The sequence below is a fragment of the Paraphaeosphaeria sporulosa genome (assembly GCF_001642045.1).
Source record: "Paraphaeosphaeria sporulosa strain AP3s5-JAC2a unplaced genomic scaffold CC84scaffold_15, whole genome shotgun sequence".
Classification (NCBI taxonomy): Eukaryota; Fungi; Ascomycota; class Dothideomycetes; order Pleosporales; family Didymosphaeriaceae; genus Paraphaeosphaeria; species Paraphaeosphaeria sporulosa.
In genome coordinates this window covers 412,526-434,083 of record NW_017253374.1, presented here as the reverse complement: position 1 = coordinate 434,083, position 21,558 = coordinate 412,526, and the positions used below count along the sequence as shown (strand labels likewise).

The following is a 21,558-nucleotide window of genomic DNA, read 5'->3' as shown; positions in this document are numbered from 1 at the left end:
CAAGAAAGACTACGCGTCCAGTAAAACTCTGAGTGATGCCTGAGGTTGGATCTTGCAAGTGCAGGGTGTGGTAATGTGAACTGGAAGGCAGCAACGGTTGCAGAGTTCCGTGTTATTCCCCACAACCACGCCAGAGACGCCAGACGTGGATCCGTATGATTCGGAATAGTGCCCGTGGCGCGACGGTCCAACCGATTCGCGCAATGGACGAAGCCGTTACATGCATAACACCGTGATGGTCAGGCACAACCGAGCAGTGGCTGAATTGTGCCGTCGGTCGATGCATCGGAGGCATCCACAGTGCCTAGCGACCCTGAGCCAGAACACCTTGGTGGGTATCGGGTGGGGTAGGTTGGTGTATAATAAGACGGAAGCTCCTCATCGATGGTGTGCTTGATGACTACTGAGGGGTGATCAAATTCGCAATATTGAACCATCCCCGCTGCGGCGCTCGAAACCACGTCCTAGACTGCCGACCGCACTGCTGCATATATCCTCCCGCCGCTCGTCCACTGTTCCACGACGCAGAGTGCATCGCTATCTACCCGCCATCTCCAGGTACGTTGGCCTGCCCAGCTCGGCAATCAATCTGTCCTGTGCGGCCCTTTCTGACAGTTTGCTGATACAGTTACCCGCTGCTTGCCGAACGCGCGCTGGCAAGGCCCGGCTCTTCTTTCTTATCGACGTCAAGCGACTCAGCTTATCGCTCCGCATCCCTGGCCGCCGATCTGTGCTCCGACACAACAGCTGCAGCGTTCCAGATCAATTCCACTCTCGGCCCGTTTCCCCAGCGTCTCGAGTCGTACTCTTATCAGTCACCGTAAGTCCTCACCACGCACCGGCCAAGGTCCTCATTATTGTTTCCAATTGCATGGCGGATTGTGATCTCACACACTGCTTTCCTTGGTGCATAAGTCTTGGTCCTAGTCGCACCGTTCCTGGCTAAACCTTTTCGGTTGCAGATACCGCGATAAGACGCTCAAACAAAGCCCTCAACCTCGTCATATTAGCTGCTGCGGCTGTGTCACCGCCTACCGCTTGTTATTTTCGCTAGGTTCGATTGTCTGCGCACGCCGTCAATCTCAGCGCGCACCGTGCGTGCCTATTCAGGGACACCAACAGAGGGATTAAAGCTCACCGTCTTTCCAACTTCCAATGGCCACTCACACCCGTCAAGTGTCCCATACTAAAAGGCCCTTGCCGGCCCACGCACGGCCATCCAAGCCTGCGCCCTTGTCTAAACGCTCCAGTTCCCACGGCGCGAGTAAGAAAGCTGTGCCCTTGCACAAGAAGGAGGAGGAGATCGAAGACGAGGATCTCATGGCCACGAGCTTCCTGCAGTTCTGGTATGACTCATCGCATCTTCCTGTCGCGCTGTAGCTGACCATTGACAGTACTACCTGCGAAAAACAAATCATTGTGCCTTGCAACGCAGTGCTCTATTGCTCCGAGAGGTACGCCAATGTCCTCAACATAGATTTGTCTCAAACTAACGCATGCTAGCTGCCGCAAGAAGGACACCGAGAAGCAGTTCATCTTTGCCCCGGATCAGTCCCCGCCATTGACGCCTTTCTCGCAACTCTCCAACTTCTCCTTTGAGGATCTCCACTTCCGTGACATTGTGCCGCCCCGCTCTCCCACACAGCTTCGCTCCAACCGTTCATCATGTGCTTTCTCGGACCTGTCTTCGGACGATAACGCCGCCTCAGGCGACGAGAAGCCCAGACAACATTCGGATGCGTCGCGATACCTACGACACTGCCAACTCACCACCTACTCTGATGCCGCGGCTACCATCCGCCCGCGCCGACCCCACTACTCCCGCGCCTCAACCTCGCATGTCAACTTCAGCGCCGCGCCTTCGTTATCGCACACGCCTGCCTCGTCAATAAGCTACTCGATGCCATATACCCCATCAACACGGCCCCTCCCTCCCAGGACGAACCCAAGCAGCTCGTCATACACGCACAAGTCGATCGACCTCGTGACCCCGCTCACTTACGCGAGCACCGCGCCCTCGAGTCCCCGGCAGTACTCGCTCAAGTCGCACGCGGAAACCGCGACGTCAGCGAGCACCATCGAAGGCGAAATCATGTACGCAAAGACACCGATCGCGTCGATGTCGCCGGCCAATGGGAGTTTGGGCCGCCTCCTTGCTTCGTCTTCGCACTGAGCGATTTTATCGTAATTGCCGCAACTATCTTCCATTCCAGTTGGCGAGGGGGTATCATGAAACGCTGAGCGATTTTCATTATTTTGGTTTCTTGGTCAGGACTTCTAAATACCTCGCGCGGCACATGACTGGGCTTCTACATACCATACCAGTCTGGCGCTTTTGCTTTCTATTTACATTGCCCTGGCGTTTTGTTTCGTCTAACACTCAGACACGATGGAGCTGTGCAGAGCATGGCTATTGTTTACGGCGGCCAGTTAAAAGTCTTTCTTGCTAGATAGGAGGGGCGTTTTAATTCACCACGCAGAGTCTTCACTTGTGCATTTTCACAGCTAGATACCACGAACCGCACCATTACGCGCGAAGAACAATACATTACGATGCTACCACAGGGCATGCGTCCCGAACATAAACCGCTCTCCTGCATGCTAAGCTTCCCGTGAGGCTTGACTGATCCGGCAGCACGGTCACCGGGTGCCCGCAAGGTCACACACGCCCGTCATCCTGCTATCTCAGTCACGCTGTACCAAGGAGCGTGTACATGATTACCGGCACGCACCCTCGCGTGCTGTTCCGCATCGCAGCAATATGATTTTTCCCCCAGGGACACCCGCCCGCTGCCATGCCAACGCTCGCCACCTAACGTCAAGCGGCAATTCTTTCCCCAGATGCGACCTCGCAGTCTCCTAGGAATGCGCCCATGACCACGCGCGCATCTGCAGCCTGGTTGAACCCCAGATCGTTGCATGTTGGTATAGCATCTGTGACGTCGGCCTTGGGGAGTAACATCCGTGCACGATATGTACAACGAGGGACGGGAATAGGCGGCGGTCGAATCATGTTTCTTCCCAGTCTTTCTCCCCCTGGAAACGTCCACGCATGCTATGGGACAAAGTCTCTATATGCGAGGTGCCTTTTTGCCCCTTGCACCATCCCCCCCAATAGAAGCGCCGGGTAGGTGTTTCTTTTTTCCTTGTGCAGATTCGGGCCCCTATCGTGCGCAGGCTCCTGCCAGTAGATATTTACATGGTCTTAGATGGTCAGAGTCTCGTGCCCCCTCGGATCTCGCGGATATACTGTTATTCCCGCGAGGAAGGCACTCGACAGGGCACGTGTCTTGTGTTTCTGACGTTTTAACGCGTGATTGGAGATATTTGGTCGTGCTGCGAGATCTCACGGAAGTCATTGTTCAAGGCGAGATCAACGACAAGCCTAGTCCCTACTTACGATAGGCCCTGTGGGGTGACTAACAGATGTTTTTGAGAAACCTAGTCATACATCCCTCCCATGATATCATGAAGTACAGAAGTGCTAGCCCAGCCATCCTACGAGTGTCTCCGCTTCGTCCCCTTGTCCGGTTTGGACGGCATGTCTGGGAGAATCCCACCCTCCCGCTTCAGATTCTCATACAACCCCAATGCAGCAAGACACTTTGCATCTCTCCCTCCCTCCCTATACAGACTTTTGAACGGTACTACCTTGAGTGTGATGACCTCGCCCTGGTCCCTCAGCCCGGTGGTCCGCGCCTGCAAGTCCTCGAGCTCGTCCCTGCTCATGCGCTTCTGCAGCAGCATCAGGGGCAGAAACTCGTCGCAGCCGCCGGGACTGGGATACATCGAGTTCTGTACCAGTTCGCGGAATGCGTCGCTGTCATTGGTAGGGGCTGTGGACGGCCGCTGGTAGACGTCTTTGACGGCGGCTTCGGACATGTTAAAGAGCTCGGACTTGTTGACTGTGATGCCGACCTCTTCTTTGATCTCCTCGCCGGCTTTGCCGCCAAAGTCGCCGCTGTCGTCGAGCATGCCGGCGGGCAGTTCGGCGAAAGCAAGGGAACCCGCGGCTATGCGGGGCTGGATGGTGAGGATGGCAAAGAGTTCGGGTTCGCGGCCTTCTTTGAGTTTCTGCTGCTCTTCCTTTTCGCCGTCGTAGGGCTGGATGATGATCTGGGTGTGTTAGCCACAAGCACCTCTGTGGGGAAGGAACAAAACGTACAAGAATGCCCACGCTGCCGCCGCGAAGAAATACAGCACCGGGAAGCCACTGTTTCTTCCCATCGTCCAGGTGGTCTGCCTCGACGGTGCATTGCGCCTTCAAGAAGCCTAGTTTCCCAGGAGGAGGTCCGCTCGGAAACCATGTCGGTGCCTGGAGGTCGACGCTCCTGAGCTTATACGGGTTTTTATGGAATACATGATTTGGATCTTGCTGCAAGGCAAGGTTCTGGAGCAGTTGGGAGAGCCAGTTCTTGTAGGCAGGCATGTTCTCGACCATCTGTCTCGTGCATCTGCTGTCCTGGGGAAGGTAGATGCTGCACGCTGTCTCTGTGCCATCGTGGATGTGTTTTGACACAGGATGCTCGTTGAAGGTAGTGAGGCTGAAGTGCTTTCTCGGTGCGCCATCAAATAGTGTCTGGTCCTCCGGCCTGCCGTCGGAGATGGTGTCCTCGGCGGCCATGGTTGGCGTGGTCGTGGCTAGACGCAGTGCTTGATCCTTAGCACTTGTGCGTACTTGTCAAAGCCCACAACGGCCAGGTGCAGCTGGACTTCAGTTTATAAGCAAGTGGGCGCATTCGACGCCCTCGGTGCGCCGCATGTGTCTTGGATATGTTTGGCAGCAGTCTTGAGATGAAGGCGCGAGACAATGGGGAGATAAGGAGCGTTCTTGGGCATGACTCTCTCCAAGCACTGCGCCGTGACTGTTGGCAGGCTGTGTGGCCGGTGAGGCACAGCGTGAGCAAGCGTTGTTTGTCTGCAGGGCGTGGTGCCTGGCCTAGATGCAAGCGGCAACAGCGGGCCCCCACGACAGCCCCGCCATTCGCGGCAACAACGCGCTTAAGTCCGCGAGGCTGGCGCGTCATTGCAAAGGCGACTCTTACCACCGCGGCCGCTCCTACGTTCTTCTTCTCCCTCTCGCAGGAGCTGTGCCCTGTTTAGACCGGCCATGGGGACTCTCACCGCCGGCTGCCCGCGTTTAGACGCGCATTGCCCGCACAAGCTGGCGACATCATGCCGCCTCACGTCCACTCCCAACTGCTGCGCATGCGCAGACGAGCGGGCCCACTCGCGCCTGTACCGCGTCTACGTTGACGGTGTGGGCTACGTGCAGCGCGGAACGCGATGGCAGAGCTACTGCTGGTTCTGCAAAGGTCGGTTTGCCTATGCACCCGTAGAGCTGTTCCTCATGCATTGCTGCGGCTTGCCAATGCTTGCCGCGCAACTGGCTTCACGGGCAGACCCTGGACACATGTACTGACGCATGTAACCAGAGTTCTGGAACAACCGCTTAGCAGCCACGGATCCTCCACTTGAAGCTGCCCAGACACAGATCCCGCACATCCCAGACCAGTCCGAGTTCCTCGAGCGCTGGTTCGAATTCCACCAGGGCTACCGCACAGTCACACAGCCAGACGGCTCCGAATCGCGCATAGCCGTCGTGGGAGAGCCCTTCAGCGAGGTCAGCCCGGGGTTTCTGCCTCGCACGCTGGACCAATTGAGGGCGAACAGACAGAACGACGCTTCCCGGCCCGACAACGTCTTCAGGAGGCGGAGACTGACTTCGGAGCAAGAGAGGCCGGCCGAAGCACAGCAGTCGATCGAGGACGCTTTGGATGATCTTCTCGGAGAATTGTCAGACGAAGAGGAGGCACCTGCGCCAGCAGAGACCGGAGCACCGAGCACAGATATGCCGCGCAGAAGGAGCAGTGGCGGCCTTTCGCGACCGCTCACTCGTACCGAAGTCAGCGTCCAACGCGCCAGAGATCGCCTCGCTCGCGTCTTTGGTTCAAGAGAAGACGTGCAGCGTGAGGACTACGAGAGCCCGCTCTCCACAATGTACAACCGGGCAGAGGAACGCTACCAACAAGCCGAGGAGCGTCGCGCGACAGGCGAGACCACGGATCCCCGCACGAACAATCTGCACAATCTTCCCCGGCAGGAGCGAAGAGAGCTAGAAGAGCAAATACTATGGGGCGTCCTCCAAGACTCGCGACGTTCATTCCTAGAGCGCAATCCGGACGCCTACGTGAGAAGGCACGCCCTAGAACTCGATTCGACGAACCTTGCAGAGCCTAGTGCCACACCCCCTTCATCAAATACGACTTCCACATCCGCACCTGCTTCCTCCCTCCGCAGCTCCCTTGACCAGATCACATCCGACCTCTCCCGCCTCCAAGCAGCCACCGACGCCGTCGCTAGCGCGCGCATCGCCCTCGCCCGCCAGCGACCTTCCCATCCGCTCTTCACGGAACCCAAGCAAACTCTCGACCAGCCGAACCGTCCACCACCGCTAACCGACGCGCAGATGACGAAGAAGCTGGACTGCCAGGTCTGCTATAGCCAAATAGCGGACATCGCGCTGCTGCCGTGCGGACACATGGTTATGTGTCAGTGGTGTGCGGATGTCGTGGTACCGGTACGACACAGTCATATCCCTGCAAGACCGAGCAAGTGCCCGATGTGTAGGAAGATGGTGAAGCAGAGGTTCAAGATACATATTGGGGGCGATGACGTGGTTCTAGTACAGGGGAGGGGTAGGGTGGATGAGGAACGGGGGACTGATGCTCAGGCACAAGAACGGGAGGAAGGGGTGGAGGTAACGTAGGGGCGTGGAGGGCAGTGTTTGAGCGGGTGTGCATGTAAGATGTGGTCAGCCAGGTACCGCACCAATTTCGATACCAAATGATAATTTAAAGCCGTTTGAAGTTGAGCAAGAAGTTGAGCAAGTGTCTATGCAAACAGCATTAAGAACCAAAGAAACTAAAAAAGGACTCTTCACAATGGATTAAATGACGAGATAAACGCCCCTCGCGAAACCGCTCGACCACCGAAACTCATTTCAAAGCACGAGCAAAGCAAGCAATGATCTAGAGTAAACGCATGAAAGCAAACAATGAGCGCACTCGGTACCGCGTCAACGCTGCACTCTGCCTCCCCTCTCCAATCCCAAACTTAAACCTCGACCGCATCAACAATGACATCAAAATACCCCGGCGTCTGCACCTGCCCCTGCCTCTGCCCCTGACCCTGGCCGCTGCCCTCCGCTGCCTTCCCCCCTTCCGCGCCCCCACGCCCCCCGCTCACCGCCCTCTTCGGGCTCGGACTCGCCAGCCCCGCACTCATCTTCTTGATCGCCTCAAACGTCGCCTGCAGCCGCGTCGGCGTGCCGCCCTGGAGGGTAGCTTCAGAGGGACGCGGCGTGGTTGCGATGCTGCTCGGGCTCTGCACGCGCGCCGGCGCAGACAGCCAGGGCGAGTACAGCGGCTGGACGGTCGGGCTGCCGGGGGTGGCGTGCGGCGAGGTCCGCGGGGAGGAGGTGGGGTCGGCGAATTCGAGGACGACGTGGGAGCCGCGGCGGGACTCGTACGTGTTTCTGGGGGAGAGGGGCAGGAGGTGGGTTTGGGCTGGGGTTAGGGGGCCGGGTTCGGGGCGTGGGGGCTTGGTGGCGGTGCAGTGGCCTGGTTTGGGTTGTTAGTTTGCTTTGTTGAAGGTAGAGAAGGGGGGGTTACCGCGGGCGTGGCGCGCCGTGGTGTTCTGCGAGTACTGGCGCAGCATTCTGGGCGGGTCTTGTCGACTCGGTGTCGGCATGGGCTTGAGACTGGTGTTCTGTGGCGCGCTGGGGGACCGGTCTGATTTGAAGGGCCAGCGGGAGGGCGTGGAGGTTGCGCTCGTCCGTATTTGCGGAACGGCATCATTGGAAGAGCTCTTGGCCGGCTCCTCGTTGTCGTTGCTGCTCTTCGTCGTCGACTTCGGCGAGTCGAGAGTGGTGCTGAGACTAGACTCTCGGCTCAGGCGCAGGTCCGCGCTCGTCTTGCGCGTGCTGGGCGTGCTGCTAGTTTTGCGGCTGCTTGGGGTAGCACTGCTGGCGGTTGCGTTGCTGCCCTGGCGAGAGTCCTTCATGCGCTCCTCGCTGCTATTGCTGTCTTTCCCACTGCTTCCGCGCTTGTGCTTTGCGTCAAGATCTGTAACGACCGTGTCGCCGAACTCCTTCTGCAGATTGGCCAGGCGTTCCTCGTAGGATTCAGTCAGCGTGTTCGATATGGTTGCAGCGATGTCGTTTGTGTTGTTGGATGGCTTCCAGTCGATGGGGCAGAGAACGCCGTGCTTGGCCACGGCCTGGAATGCTTCGAGGAGGCGGAGCGCTTCGAGGACGGAACGGCCGACGGTGAGGTTGTTGAGCGTTACCTACGAAGTTGAGCTTGATTTATGGGAAGAAGTGAAGGCCGAACCTGCTGCACCATGGTCTCCTCGTCCAAGATGAACATCCCCCGCAGACATACGCCCTCCTCCTCGATAAGAACACCATAGTCGCGACTCATCTTGTGGTTGGCATCGCTAAGCAGCGCGATATCAATGTGCCCCAGGCCACCGTATTGTCGAGGGACATTCTGCCAGTGCCAGAGGGAATGCTTGGTATCGACCGAAACGAAAATGACATCGCAGTTGCGGTCCCTGAACTCTTCCAGACAGTTCTGAAAAGCAAGCACTTCAGTCGGGCACACGAAGGAGAATGCTGCGGGTATGAACAGCAGAATGAGCCATGACTTCTTGTCCTTGTTGATGTACGTGCTGAGCGTGACTTCTGTCAGGTTGATTAGCAGCGTGGTGGAGCGAAGGCAGACCATGTACCCTCGATGACGCCTTTGTTGACGGCGTCACAGCGGAAGTCTGGCGCTTTCCTGCCAACTCGGACACTGCCTAGCGTGCTCATGGTTTCGTGCCCTGGCCAAGTCAAATTATACTGACAGTAGCTGTTCGATCTGGATTCCTCCGCTTGACGAGAGATTCCGGTGTTCGCATGTACCGTGGAACACAGCGCAAAACTATGGTGTGGATGTTCTACTCAGCAATCCGGCAGTCGTACTTATAAGTGCCGTCTGCGAGAAGCTGTGATGCCATACTGTCTTGCATGCACTTGATGTTAGATCGGCGGCCATAGCGATTTCGCGGCAGTCGGTGGGATCGTGTCTCAGAGACAGAACACATATACTGCTGTTTTCAGCATATCGGCATTCCGGAAGCGAAAAGAAAGCGCAGCTTCTTTGAAAGATAGTGAGACATCGGTACAATATCCAGCCTCTGAGGAGGCGATGGCTGTTGAGACACGCGATGGGATAATGCCGCGCGGCTGATGGACGAACAATGAATCTCGATGAGATCGGGAGATCGCATGATGTATCCACTCAGCATTCGCATTGCGGATGTACATGCTATAGCTGGATGGTCTAGGTACTGATGTCTCATTGCCATGCGACGTTGAAGCGAAGGTAACGTCCCTGTTAGCCCGGACCGAGACTGCGGGTGTTTTTGGAGGTTCTTTCATGAACACCTTGGCATGAGATTCGTGGTATGCTGACGATTGGGTGCTTGTAGCCAATTCTGCGGAAATCTGCGATTTGGCTTGTGGATCTTGGTGCAGCGATGATAAACATTTCCAGGGCTGTGCTGTATGCAAAGACACACCATTCAAATTTAGCGAGTCCATAACGATAGTGGTACGTGACTTTATGGTTGCATTCTAGAATGCGGAGAGGAACATGCTGGTCATTCATAATAACTGTATCAATATTATTAAGCTTTTCGGCATCGCGGTATCCTGTCAGGCACCTGAGCATCCTGTGTAACCTCAGCATGACAAGACAAGTCGACAGTTCTAGATGCCTAACTTGTGCCTGTATGGGATCCGTGTGTGATACTTCTCACCATCTGAACCTATTCCTCACATATACACCTGTGCTTTTCGGAAGCACCTTCTTCTCGATATTGAAACTGTCGAATCGGGCCGTTTCGAGCTTGCTCGAGGCTTCCTGAACTGGAAGATTAGTGCCTGTCACGGACGACGGATGCATCGCTGTTCTAATACTATCGTGAATTATTCAGCATGAGCAACCCTGCGGGACTGTCCGTGTGTGCTACTCGAACTCTCCCGGTTCCAAATTCGCGAGGACGGTCAAGTAACTGGCTGCGTCGCTGTGGGGCCCACGTGGTCGTGTCAATCAGCCATCCAATCTTTTTTCGCTCGATCTGGCTGGAGTTGACCCTGATTGAAAACCCACGACTGGCCCGTTGCGGCTGTATTTCGTGGTGGACGTTTCTGCCTCGAGAGAGTAAGAGTTGAGTGATTGAGTTGGAAGGGCGAGACTTCTATTTCGGTGACGACCCTCGTGTTTTCCAAATGCCACCTCGTGGTTTCCAAATGCCACCTCGTGTTTTCCAAATGCCACCTCGTGCTTTCCAAATGCCACCTCGTGCCTAGAGCCCTTGAGAGAGCAAGAAGAATCCCCGGGAAATGGTTGAAAAGTAGCAAGTTCAGAGCTTACTCTCCCTAGGTGTACGCTCGACTGGTAGTGCACCGCTCATCATATGCTCTTGCTGTTCCATCTCTCTCCCAAAAAGCACCATATCGCGGCCCCCTCGCGTCCCCCACCATGCGACCGCCGACCCGCTACGCTCGGGATCCATCTCGCCACCAACGAGCACCTCCCAATAGCGCGCTTTGACCGCCTCCCGCATGGCAGAGTCGTCAATTTGGTTGAGCAGCTCTGCGCATAGCGGCATCCACTCCTCGAGAAGGGGGATTGGGAGGAAAGGGAGGGCATCGAGTAGTGTTAAGGTGAGCACAGCTTGCTCGGAGAGTGCTGGGGGAGGCGCGTCCGAGCCTTGAAGTGCGAGTGTCATCTCGTCTGGCGGTAGCGGCTGCGTTGGGGCGCTGAGAGCGCGGTGGTATACGAGCTCCATTAGAGTAGCGGGGAGATCTGGATGGGATGCTGAAATGGCTGACGGGGGCGCCGTGACGCGCATGAGGGTCTTGAAAGCGAGCCTGAACTGGCGCGGGGAAAGGTTATGTGGGAAGACGCTGAACAGGGCGTCGATATAAAATGGGAGGTGCTTTGCGGTGATCTCGGCAGACTGCGGTGCAGAGAGGACTGCCAGCATGACACTGTGTGCGGCTTCAAAAATTGGTAGCATGTTGTGGTTGGCACCGGCTGCGAGGTAAGGCACAGCTGATGCCACAAGAAGATCTTCGTTCGCGGCAGTCGAGAGTACTAACGAGAAGTGCTCTGCTGTGTTGAGGAAGTAAAGGTCCAATATGCGATCGAGTGGATGTCGAGGTATCTGCCCTAACTGTGGAGGTGCTATCGATTTGAGAAACTTGTCGGCGTGCATAGGATATGCCGCGAGTATGTCAATCGCAGTGAGATACACAAATGTGTGTTGCGAGAAAGATGCAGGCCCAAGCCTCGACGTAATGAAGTACAGATGTCGGAGGGTTTGTAGTGTCTGTGATGCAATGACTGGTGCAACGGCATCTCCAGCCAAAGTCCTGTCACCGAGAGTGCGGATCAAGACTCCGCGCAATGTGATGGTAGTCGCAAACAATGCGGCTTTGAGCAGTTTCCAAAGCAGTGGAACGGTCTTGTGGAGGGCTTCCTCCTCCAAGTAGATATCCTCCTCAGCCGGATCGATTTCGGAGAAGTTGATTTGCCGCCATTGTGTAGTGAGTGCCCTCGCGAAGCTTGCCAAATCGTCCATCATGGCCTGAATCACCCATGGATCGCGCACGTTCTCCACCGCGTGCGCGATAATCTTCGACAACGGACCCATCGAAGACACCAACGGCCTTGCCAATATGGCCTCCACTTGGCGGAAAGAACTCGAACGCGCATCCCAGTCCAATTTCGCTCCATTCTTTTTGATATCCAGGTTGAGGCCTCCCATGAAGTACGCCGACTGGAACCCCTCGTTCGAGAAGTAGGCGGTGCCAATGAGCACCGGAAGAAGGAGGTCGTAGTCCAGCAGCATTTTCTCCGCGTCCGAAAGACACCCAAAAGCATGATTCAGCACCAAAACAATCGTCTGGCCTCCCAGTCCATCTGCCTCGGACCTTTCCCTAACTTCCACCAGTGCGAGATTCGCAGCGCGTACCAGTGCTACCTCGACTCTTTTCTTGATCCCCGATGCCCAGTACAGATCCATGCCCTGCTCTTCCAAGCTCCCTATCGCGATCAACAGGCCTCCTAGTGTCACTAGGTGCTTCCACCTCTGACTGCGTTCATCGGCCCCAGCAACGACGGCCCGCACCCACTCGTCGAGCGAGAGGCCTCCGCCCACGGGCGTCTGTCCGGGCAGCAGTTCGGAAGCTTTACCCCATCGCGCATCGTTCTGATGGTTGATAACGGCTGTGACTGCGGTGTGGAAGACGGAGAGCAACCGGAGAGGGGTCCGCACGCCTTCGGGGCGGTCCCAGAGCGCCGGCGCGGTGAGGAGGTGCGATGTCAGGAGGCTGAGATTGTGCGGGTTCCCCAGGGTCGTTAGCAGCGACGATGCGGTTCCGAGGATCCTAGGGAGCTGTTAGTGGAGGACGTCGCAGGCAGGAGGGCAGGCGTACCGGGGCGTGTCTTGCTGATCGGTGTACGTCTGGAGCGACCGCAGGAGCGTCGACAGCAGGCGATCGGCGGGCATTGTGGCAGACGACGCGCGCTCGCGGGATGCAGGCGTTGTCACCAAGACTGTGCAGATGCGCTCGCCGCGGTGGTTGGCATGGGGCTGCGCGTTGGTATGCCGAGGCATTCGGGTGAAGCTCGGGGTCGCTTCAGCCCTACGCAAGTCTTCCCACAAGCCAAGCCAAGCCAACCTCTTCGCTCTCCCTCCACCAACATCGCGCATCATCAGCTCAGTCGCGCTTGGAAGCCCAGCTTCTCCCGCGCCCACCAGAGCGTGCTCCGCGCGACTATGCTGCCCAAATGAGGTGCGTCTCTCGCCCCCCTCGGCCCGTTCATCCCCAACTCACCGTCTGCCCAGCTTCATCACGCGCACCGGCAGCACCGCGCCTGCGGGCTACAAAGCACCTCCATGGCCGTCTCTCTACTGGCCGCTCCCCGTCAGCGCCTCCGTGCCGTACTACCTCTACGACCCCGATGACATCTGGCGCTTCACACTGATCTGGACGGCCCTGTTCTTCGGCGCCATGCATCTGGTCGTCGCCTTCTGGGCGTGCATTGTGCAGTGGCGCAACTGGAAGATCATATGGATCACGCCGTTGCTGTATGCCATCATCGGAGGGCTGGAGGGCCTGATTGCGGGGAGCATTGTGGGAGGACTGTGAGTACATGTTTGCTATCAGCGGATGGCTGTGCTAATCAGGGCAGATTGGGCGGCGTATATCAGTCTGGGTACTTCAAGATGTCGACCTGGATTCCCTTTGTATGGGGTCTCATCAGTGCCGTGGTCCTGGTCCTGTCTTCGTTTGCCATTCACGGTGGGCTGTGAGTGTTGAGATGGACTGCCATCCTGACGAGCCGGACTTCTCTGTACCATTGACCTCCACAGCCCAAAGATGGAAGATAGCGATATCAAAGCTCTTTCCATGGCTAGATACAGTCTCACGCCAACTGCCCTTGTTCATCAGCCTAAATGATGTACCCGAGGGTCACACATGGTACCCAAAACCTCACTGCGAGGCTGCCAATTGACGGCCTCAAATTCAACTTGGTCTGGACGTGAAATCCACCGCGCTCAGCGCAACCCCCCATACGGAGCACTCAAAGCAACGGTCCGAACCTCGTGTTATGACTGCCGTTGAAAGTATCCTCCAAGAGCAAACCCCAGGGCTGCAATTCTCATCTTGAGAAGCCTACCATTCTTCGTCAATGAAGCTTTGGTATACCATGCTGGCCACATCCCACCGTAAATTTACAATGCCTTGTTTCTACCAAGCACGGACGTAGAAGAGTAATATGTGAAGCGTGCTTGGTGCGTGGCCTAGAGCCGGCCTTTGTGTTGGCATGGGAGCGGGTGTAAGGGCAGGCTTAGTAGGATCCTCGATGGCTGGGCTGGGGTGACTCGGGTTGCCATGCGTGTCTAGTGTTTTGATGTGGGGATGAGGCGCTGGTCTTCGTGTTCACGCATGAGACGGGTGGGTTTGCTCCTGCCACCATGGAATCTGGAGTGCATGCCAGAAGGCAAAAAGGTAGACCATGCATTATATAGAGCTAATTCGGAATATACATGCATGTGCTAGTGCACCTCCATCCCCTCCTCACAAGATTTCCACAAGTAGAAGCCATGTCCAGCAAACGTTTGCCTTGCATGGCACACCTCTTTGACACCGCCTCAAAGCCGCCCATACATGTTCTCGCCGTAGTCCCCACCGTGCTCGTCCTCGTCCCCATCGAGCACAAAACATTGCACATCCTTCTTGAACCTCACCCTCTTCTTCCTGCGGTCAACCCTCTTGACGAACTCGTACAGCGCCTTAGTGACAGCCCTCATCCTCGTCCACGCATCCCGCATTTGCGATCTATCAGCTGGCTTTGGAACATGCCTCGAGGGTGCCTTCGCATAAGATCTGTTCGGGCGAGGGTTGCGGTGAGAGGCGCCACGAGGACACGGCCACGCTTCTTTGCCGTTTTGAGATACCGGAGGTGGGTGACAGCAAGGACTGTGCGGTCGCAAGTCCTCGCGAGTTGCGTTGGGGTCGACACGCTCACCGTTCATGTCCTCGTCATCCGGCAGTTCCACCACAAATCCAGCTTTGTAACGCTGCTTCTCGGCCTTGCGCTTGGCTCGCTGGTCTTTGCTGTACTGGACGTGACGCGGGTCGTGATCCATGAGGTAGTTTATGCCCATGAGGAGCATGAGGGCGATTTGCCAACCTGTTCTGCGGTAGCTTGTGGGATTGGACGGGGACTGGAGGTTGGGCATTGCGTTGGTAAATCGGTTATGCGAGTGGTGAGTGTTTGAGGCCACAGAGTGAAGATGAACCACGTATAAGAGACGTTGGGCATCATGGAGGCTTTCGAGGTCTACAAGCACAGTGGTTGCTGTGCCCATCAAAGACGACTACTTGCATGGCGCAGGCTCCGTTGGCAAGGCCGAAGAGCCTGTGCTTTGAGACCTGCTAGGTTCCTGGTCAGTGGGGAGCTTCGAGTGTTACTGTTGCACTGTGCCCCAAAATCGTCTGATGGTGAGGCCCGTTCCCATAGCGTTGGACGCACGTGGCTTTCCAGCTTTGCATGACAAAATTCCTAGATCTGCGTTGTTCAGACACATGATTGTTCAATGCTATTCATGATGTTATACTCGGAAGAAGGCTCCTGGAAAGACAACTGGAAAGACAACGAGGTTGGAAATCCATACATCAGACATTGGGGTGTTGTTACTGTGATTGGCGATTCTTGGAACTAAGGCGTGCTGTTGGCTAGAGCTGAATTGTGCCAGCAGTTGGATCCGTAGCAACGCAGTGAACAAAGTCCAATGCAGCGCAGACAATCCAAGCATAAGCGACAAGCATCCATTGATACCGCTCTTTGCCGACCAGGTGCTTGCACATGGTCGAACATACGACATCAAGAGCGCAGCCCTGCATGTGCTCGATCTACCGGGTCAATGTGCTGTTTCAAGTAGGCTCACGCTGAGGTTGGCGCAATTTGCTTGGCACGCAGTCGTGCTACTGGATACCAATACAGCATCTTGAGGCATGCCAAGTGCCGGAGATATAAAGTCGCTGGCGGACGATACCGCGACAAACTAGGGCTGATTGTCGTGATGTATCATGTCGACAAGACGCCGACATACGCAATCGAGTGCTCGCTGGGGCGAGCGGCGAGCAGAAACCACGGCGACTTCTGAAGAGGCATGGCATGCACACGAGTGACGACGAGCAAGGTCGTGCAGCTGGTGGTGCCGGAACCGGGCGCAGGCCATTGAGTGTGTTTCAGCACAGTCCCCCTCTGGAAGGCACAACTGCGAACCTGTTTTGTTTCGTGGGAGCAGGGCTTGGATGCAAACGGCGGGTTCAATAGTGCTGCTGGGCTGCAGTAGCGGATGGCCGTTGACTGTCAAGCGGACGAAGCCGTCATGTCTTGCACACATACTGCAGCCTGTCGGTGGGTCTGCCATCGAGGCGACTGGCGACACTCGGAAGGCGGGGGAGCATACCGCCTGGCCAAGAGGCCTCTGCGCCTGTTGCTTCGTTCCGCTCCAGGGAAGGCAGGGGCGTGCGGCTGTTTCTGCTTGCCGGCTGTTTCTGCTTGATTCGGCAGCACAGCCACGGCAACGGCCATTGCTCGCGGTCGAGGGCGCCCAGAGGAGCGAGCGCGGTGCTCCTGGCGCGACCCGCCGATGCGCAGCGTCAAATTGGTGGCGTGTTATGTTCTGCATGCGAGTGAGGTGCTAGGCCAGCCTGGCGCGCCGGTCCATCGAGGCCCTCGAGCCCCACCGGCGCTATTGGCTGCGTTGGGAGGGATGCAGTAGCTCTCGTAGTCTGTACCTCATGCCCGAAACGAGCACCCCGGTCTTGATTGGCAGCCATCTGAAACGGACGAGGCGACTCCTGCGCGCCTGGACGCTGCCGTTACCAGCGTTTCTCTTCTTCTGCCTGCCTGCCGCCAGTCTTCTGCCCGAGTCGGGCGCTGTTCCTCTCTCTCCACTTGCATCCCCGCACGCGTCGTTCTGGGAGCCCTGGAGCATGGTCAGCGCAGCACGCATTCCTCATCCCACACCGTGAGCCTCTGTACGGCGCACCCCACGCTTTGATATCGGATTCGCGATAGCAATAGTACCCGGCCTCGACGTGTAATCGTTGCCCACCATGGGAAAGAAGTTTTCCTTCACCCTAGCCCCTATCGTGAGTTTCCTGTCGCCGCAGCCGGTGCCTCACGAGATAACTGACGATTGAGCAGAAGGTGCCTCCAAGAAATGAAAAGCCGGCAGAGCCCAGCCACGCGGAGAAGCCATCGCACGTCAGACATGCTTCGAAAGATAGTATTACCTCTGTGAACATGACGTACATCAGCCGCCAGCGCATCGACCCCAAGACCGAGCAGGAGCTTCGAGCTGCTTGCGCCCTCATCCTCCAGAACTTCAAGCCGTCCGACCACGACATCCCCGATGCAGACCCCAAGCTTGACTTCCGCGGACCACACAGGCGGAGAGAGCACAAGACAGACGACGCACAGGTCCGAGTTCACCGGCCTACCGGCGCCCCGCCCGAGCACGCGACCTCCCACAATGTGCGGAGAGGATCGCAGAAAGTGGCCACTGCGCCCAAGAGCTACCCAGACCTCCCGTTGCGGGCCAACACCGGAAAGAGGAGGGTGGAGAATACGGAGAATATCACATCAGAGGCCGAGGCTAGGCGGCCGCTCAAGTCCCCCACGACTGACGCTCCCAGGCACGTCCTTGCCCGCGCTGACACAGACACCGACGACGGCATGAGTGTTGGAACCCCGCTTACTGCGTCGACGGATACACACATGTACAGCGGCTCGACCGCCCCGACTTCGGTAGCTGTGACGCACGTGAGCTCCAAACGCACATCCCGTCAAGGCGACAATCCTGCGGCTATTGCCGACGCCCAGGCTGCCGAGTGGATGCGACAAGAACTCGAGAAGCGCCGTCAACAGCTTGCTGCCCAGCCACAGTCTCGACCGCAGACGTCAGACAAGCCTCCCAGTCGCGCCAATAGCATCAGATCGGGAATTCGCGAATACATGTTTCCTGGGTCCCGGAGCCTCAGTCGCGCGCAGTCACACGCCTCTCTGAGAAGCCAGTCTTCCGATCAGCCGAAACGCAGTGGTTCTGTTCAAGGATGGCGAAGTTGGGGACTGAATCGTTCTAGCTCTCGCAGCAGCAGCAGACCCGGCACCTCGAGCGGGCGAAAGGGACTGGCCGAGCACGAAAAGAAGAGCGAACTCAACCTCAACCGCGAGCTGCCACCCTTACCAAGCCTGGACACGTGGAAGGAGCCCGAGAGACCAAAGGAAAAGCCCAAGGCTCCAGGACAAGGCGCCCACATCGCAACTCTGATGCGAACACAGGACCAGCAGCAGCAAAGCTACGCTGCGGCTGCCCGCCAACATCACCGTAGAAGCGGGTCGGATACACTCGCGACCCGATACGCGAATGCTCCGGGACATGTTTCACCCCTTGTCAAATCACCTACCCAGCAAGCCTTCGCACAAAAAAGCACGGTCGTGGTGCCAGAAGAGCGATCGATGGACTTTGACCACATGATATCGGCCATGTCAGGTACACAATCTCTTGATGATCAACTCAAACTACGTGTCAACGGGCACACCCTGCAGCACAGTGGTCATAGCTTCCCAAGAGCGAGTGCCGACGGTCGCCTCGCCGCACCTAATTTCTCCCGCAAGATCAGCGCGGATGGACTGCAATCTGATCGCCCATTTGACGCTAATCAGGTCGCATACCCGAACGTGGTCCAGATCACGGCAACACATGCCCCCAAGGCGCCAGAGCACAAGTCGAAGCTAAGGAAAGTGTTCAGTGCATGGGCACTCAAGAAAGAAAAGAAGACTGATGAAGACTGGATGCAGCGGATTGAAAAAGGTGGCATCAAGACGGGCGTGATGATGCAGGACGAGGCAGCGCTTCCTCCCGTGGTGCGGTACTGACTATTGCTATTTCTTTTGTGGGACGCATATATTTCTTCGTCTATATTACACGGTGGCCATTCATACGCCTCGCAGGACATTAATGATTACGAGGAGACGATGTTACGACTGTCGAACCTTGTTGTACAGCGGGCCTGGCTTTTTTCTACCTTACTGTTTGGGACAAACCCACGCGCGCCTGTGGCGACGCTAATTCTTGATATCGCTACAATGGAGTAGGCGAACAATGTATAATGCAGGTCATTCTTGACTGTCACACGTATGAAACCTCGGTCCTTCCACTGTGTCGACGTTCATTTCGTAGTTGTTTCTCTAGGTTTCTGCGGTTGTAACATCGAGTTAGGACAAGACATTGCGCGATGTGACTGCGCTAGCAACCCAGTCTATAATGCACATCCCAGTGTGTAAAAGGATTCACAGGAACCGTCCGTCTTTCTAGACGAAACGTCAGTGTTTCATGTTTCGCTAAACATCAGCGAAAATAGATTGTCGACCGGCTGCGCTGCTTCCGGGGTCGGCAGGTGCGTTGGTGGTGGGCAGCTCCGAGGATGGATGCTCTTTTTCCGTGGGTCAGGTGACTGCGCGTTAACCGCGGACGAGCGCGTCTCTCACTTTGCCCCGAAGTGAGAGACGCGCCCGTTTCCCCTGCAATAGATTGTCTGCTTGTTGCTGCGATGAGAGTCGCAACGGACTTCTGAGTTTGTTTGCATGGCAAGGTCGGCTTGAAGCCGATCTGACGAGCAGTCTTGCTTTACCTACCTTCACCTGGGATACGACTTGGTTACTGTCGCTGTGTAGCGCGGGCTTGTATAGCTCTGTAACACAAAACCACTCCAACGACTCTCTGCTCACACTGCTTGGACTGCTCGGACTGCTCTTGCTTTGTATGCCTTTGGTGCCGGTGCCTACTAACTGTTTGCCCTTCACCTCGAGCCTGGCCTCGATAATTTAGACAGGTGCTAATGGAAGAGTAGCTGCGCAATTGCTAAATTGATTTCCACTCTAGATAGTGCCTTCGACATCTGATCAAATGCTTGTTTGACGGTCTGCGTTTGGACAGCGATAATAGCGCTATCTGGATCACTCCGTCGACTATGCGACCCCAGTAGCCTGGGCCCGTAAACCTTATAACCCACATTCCTCAAATCCGAACCTGGAACACAGAGGCGCCGTTGAGAGTACCGCTGCGAAAGCTTCAGCATCAACTATTACCCTGGAGGTTCGACGCATGCAGTTGCTGTTGGTCTGTCCTTACCCTAGCGATCAAGCGAGCAGAAGCAGGCAGCGAATATCGGTCTACGTCGGAGAAACGCCCGAAGAACACAAAGTGCCCTCAATTCGGTGGCTTCGCTATGTGTACGGTGATATACTATTCCTTTGATTGTGGCCACTACATCACGCGATGCCAATCCCGTTGCGGAGGAACCAAGGTCAAGGAAAGACGGGACAGCCGAAGAGCAGCTTGCACAGCCGAGGGATACGTCACGATCAAGCGCTCATTTCCCTGCAGTAAGTGCTCAAGAGAAGCCTGGTTGTCACACTGGGAAAAGCGGCTCGAGAAAGCTAGGCGATTTTACAATGAGCTTGTGAAAGAGAAATTACCTGGGGCACGGGCGGTCTCTGAACTGATCAATCAGCTCGATAAAGAGTATGAGCTGGAGGCGTGGGAGCTCAGAAACACTATCCCGCATGGTGACAGAGCAAGAATTCGAAGAGTGACTCCAGCAAAGGCGAGATGGAGCAAGCTGCCACCTTCGCCATTGAAGCGAGAAGTGCAGCCTGAAGAGATCGTACTGCCAGTCATCACCGAGCTGGTTTACAATAAGGATGACGACGATTGGGTGCCCAGCGCCGATCCGCTGCATCCCATCGACACCAACTACGAACTTGTTGATGCTGGAATCGATGACGATTACCTCAGATCTCTTCTTGGGGAAGACCCAGGAGAGGTTGCAGAGCCCGAGCAAGACAATGTAGCCCCATTTAACACAAGCTGGGACTGGAATGATGGAGTGATCGATCCCACGGATGGTGTCGAGCAACAAGGTCTACGCTTCGACAGTGCGTGCTTCACAATTGACTTAATAGACACATGCTAATGCACAAAACCTCAGATCACAGCGAGACTAGCGAAACAGCAGAGCCGAATATGAATCAGCTGATGGCATGGAATCTAACAGCCGCAGACACTGTCTCTTCTGGTGAGATAGGCCCTCATGAGCTGCGAAAGCAGGAAGATGGGCAGCAAGAGCAGATTAAGAAGGTGATCAAGGCTTTTTGGGACGTTGTCAACATCACCAATCACAATGGCCAGCCTCAATCACCTACGGAATCCACCGAAGATGTAAGCATCAACGCCGATACTTCTGACCATACAAACCCAGCGGGCCTCCAGCATCCCTGGATCGACAGTCGGTCAGATACACCAAACACATCACCGCCCATGCAACTTCAAGCGCCGCAGTCAAACCAAGACCAACACCGCCCCGTCACACCTATCCGAACCACCTCCACAAACACGAAGTACGATGTCTTTAGGAGGGCAATTCCACATTCGAAGCCATCGGTAGAGTACTACGCGCAGTGGCTTGTGGAGTGTCGCTTGGAAATCAGAGAAATGGTGGGACCTGATGGAGCGTGGGTTCCGGATCCTGCTAGTTTCAAGGCATGACTATGGCTACGATTGCAAAAGTCGTTCGTCGTGCTCGTCCGCTTCAAACACCCCATGGACGGCACAGATGCGTTGATCGAGGCCGCGACAACGCGTCCAGAGACAATACTTGGTGACACCGGCACTGCTGTGCACCCCAGGGCTGAGCCGTATGAGCAGGTATTGTCATGGGGTGGTGCTTGTGTAATGCATGGGAGTGGATGTTTTGGGGTTTGATTTAGGGTCGGAGCGTGCGCGTGAGTGGAATGTTAGAAATGCATCAGCATCTATTCCGGCTTCCTGGTCTTCTTCTCCATACTCTCCAGG

General features: G+C 56.2%; 12 protein-coding genes across 12 annotated transcripts; 6 read left to right on the top strand and 6 right to left on the bottom strand.

Moving 5' to 3' along the window:
• Positions 1–881: 881 nt before the first annotated feature.
• Positions 882–2,577, top strand: CC84DRAFT_1264311 (uncharacterized protein). Its single transcript, XM_018185301.1, has 3 exons — positions 882–1,346; positions 1,395–1,454; positions 1,504–2,577. Exons 1-3 carry the CDS (start codon positions 1,156–1,158, stop codon positions 2,171–2,173), a joined length of 921 nt encoding a protein of 306 aa, XP_018029699.1. The 5' UTR covers positions 882–1,155; the 3' UTR covers positions 2,174–2,577.
• Positions 2,578–3,405: 828 nt separating this feature from the next.
• CC84DRAFT_1169462 (uncharacterized protein) lies at positions 3,406–4,905 on the bottom strand. The gene is made up of 2 exons (XM_018179665.1): positions 4,166–4,905; positions 3,406–4,116 (listed from the first exon to the last, which is right to left on the bottom strand). The coding sequence occupies exons 1-2, from the start codon at positions 4,622–4,624 to the stop codon at positions 3,499–3,501; spliced, it is 1,077 nt and encodes a 358-aa protein (XP_018029698.1). The 5' UTR covers positions 4,625–4,905; the 3' UTR covers positions 3,406–3,498.
• On the top strand, positions 4,902–6,844 carry CC84DRAFT_1157259 (uncharacterized protein). Its single transcript, XM_018177004.1, has 2 exons — positions 4,902–5,315; positions 5,436–6,844. The coding sequence occupies exons 1-2, from the start codon at positions 5,111–5,113 to the stop codon at positions 6,767–6,769; spliced, it is 1,539 nt and encodes a 512-aa protein (XP_018029697.1). The 5' UTR covers positions 4,902–5,110; the 3' UTR covers positions 6,770–6,844.
• Positions 6,845–6,848: 4 nt separating this feature from the next.
• Positions 6,849–8,875, bottom strand: CC84DRAFT_1157257 (thioredoxin-like protein; the record flags this gene model as incomplete). Its single annotated transcript, XM_018177003.1, has 4 exons — positions 6,849–7,622; positions 7,674–8,349; positions 8,394–8,746; positions 8,794–8,875. 4 exons carry the CDS (start codon positions 8,873–8,875, stop codon positions 7,117–7,119), a joined length of 1,617 nt encoding a protein of 538 aa, XP_018029696.1. The 3' UTR covers positions 6,849–7,116.
• A 51-nt stretch (positions 8,876–8,926) lies between these two features.
• Positions 8,927–9,696, bottom strand: CC84DRAFT_1169459 (uncharacterized protein). Its single transcript, XM_018179664.1, has one exon. The coding sequence runs from the start codon at positions 9,647–9,649 to the stop codon at positions 9,134–9,136; it is 516 nt and encodes a 171-aa protein (XP_018029695.1). The 5' UTR covers positions 9,650–9,696; the 3' UTR covers positions 8,927–9,133.
• A 777-nt stretch (positions 9,697–10,473) lies between these two features.
• CC84DRAFT_1104474 (uncharacterized protein) lies at positions 10,474–12,627 on the bottom strand (the record flags this gene model as incomplete). Its single annotated transcript, XM_018175060.1, has 2 exons — positions 10,474–12,505; positions 12,554–12,627. 2 exons carry the CDS (start codon positions 12,625–12,627, stop codon positions 10,474–10,476), a joined length of 2,106 nt encoding a protein of 701 aa, XP_018029694.1.
• Positions 12,628–12,908: 281 nt separating this feature from the next.
• On the top strand, positions 12,909–13,434 carry CC84DRAFT_1223009 (uncharacterized protein; the record flags this gene model as incomplete). Its single annotated transcript, XM_018183453.1, has 3 exons — positions 12,909–12,913; positions 12,967–13,266; positions 13,314–13,434. The coding sequence occupies 3 exons, from the start codon at positions 12,909–12,911 to the stop codon at positions 13,432–13,434; spliced, it is 426 nt and encodes a 141-aa protein (XP_018029693.1).
• Positions 13,435–14,160: 726 nt separating this feature from the next.
• CC84DRAFT_1169456 (uncharacterized protein) lies at positions 14,161–15,279 on the bottom strand. The gene has a single exon (XM_018179663.1). It carries the CDS (start codon positions 14,866–14,868, stop codon positions 14,278–14,280), a length of 591 nt encoding a protein of 196 aa, XP_018029692.1. The 5' UTR covers positions 14,869–15,279; the 3' UTR covers positions 14,161–14,277.
• Positions 15,074–15,603, bottom strand: CC84DRAFT_393463 (uncharacterized protein). Its single transcript, XM_018186028.1, has one exon. The coding sequence runs from the start codon at positions 15,511–15,513 to the stop codon at positions 15,241–15,243; it is 273 nt and encodes a 90-aa protein (XP_018029691.1). The 5' UTR covers positions 15,514–15,603; the 3' UTR covers positions 15,074–15,240.
• Positions 15,604–16,348: 745 nt separating this feature from the next.
• On the top strand, positions 16,349–16,726 carry CC84DRAFT_393275 (uncharacterized protein). Its single transcript, XM_018186027.1, has one exon. The coding sequence runs from the start codon at positions 16,439–16,441 to the stop codon at positions 16,670–16,672; it is 234 nt and encodes a 77-aa protein (XP_018029690.1). The 5' UTR covers positions 16,349–16,438; the 3' UTR covers positions 16,673–16,726.
• Positions 16,464–18,949, top strand: CC84DRAFT_1210220 (uncharacterized protein). The gene is made up of 2 exons (XM_018182273.1): positions 16,464–16,792; positions 16,848–18,949. Exons 1-2 carry the CDS (start codon positions 16,757–16,759, stop codon positions 18,579–18,581), a joined length of 1,770 nt encoding a protein of 589 aa, XP_018029689.1. The 5' UTR covers positions 16,464–16,756; the 3' UTR covers positions 18,582–18,949.
• A 984-nt stretch (positions 18,950–19,933) lies between these two features.
• CC84DRAFT_1232756 (uncharacterized protein) lies at positions 19,934–21,268 on the top strand (the record flags this gene model as incomplete). The annotated part of the gene is made up of 3 exons (XM_018183771.1): positions 19,934–20,593; positions 20,707–21,069; positions 21,154–21,268. 3 exons carry the CDS (start codon positions 19,934–19,936, stop codon positions 21,250–21,252), a joined length of 1,122 nt encoding a protein of 373 aa, XP_018029688.1. The 3' UTR covers positions 21,253–21,268.
• Positions 21,269–21,558: the final 290 nt, after the last annotated feature.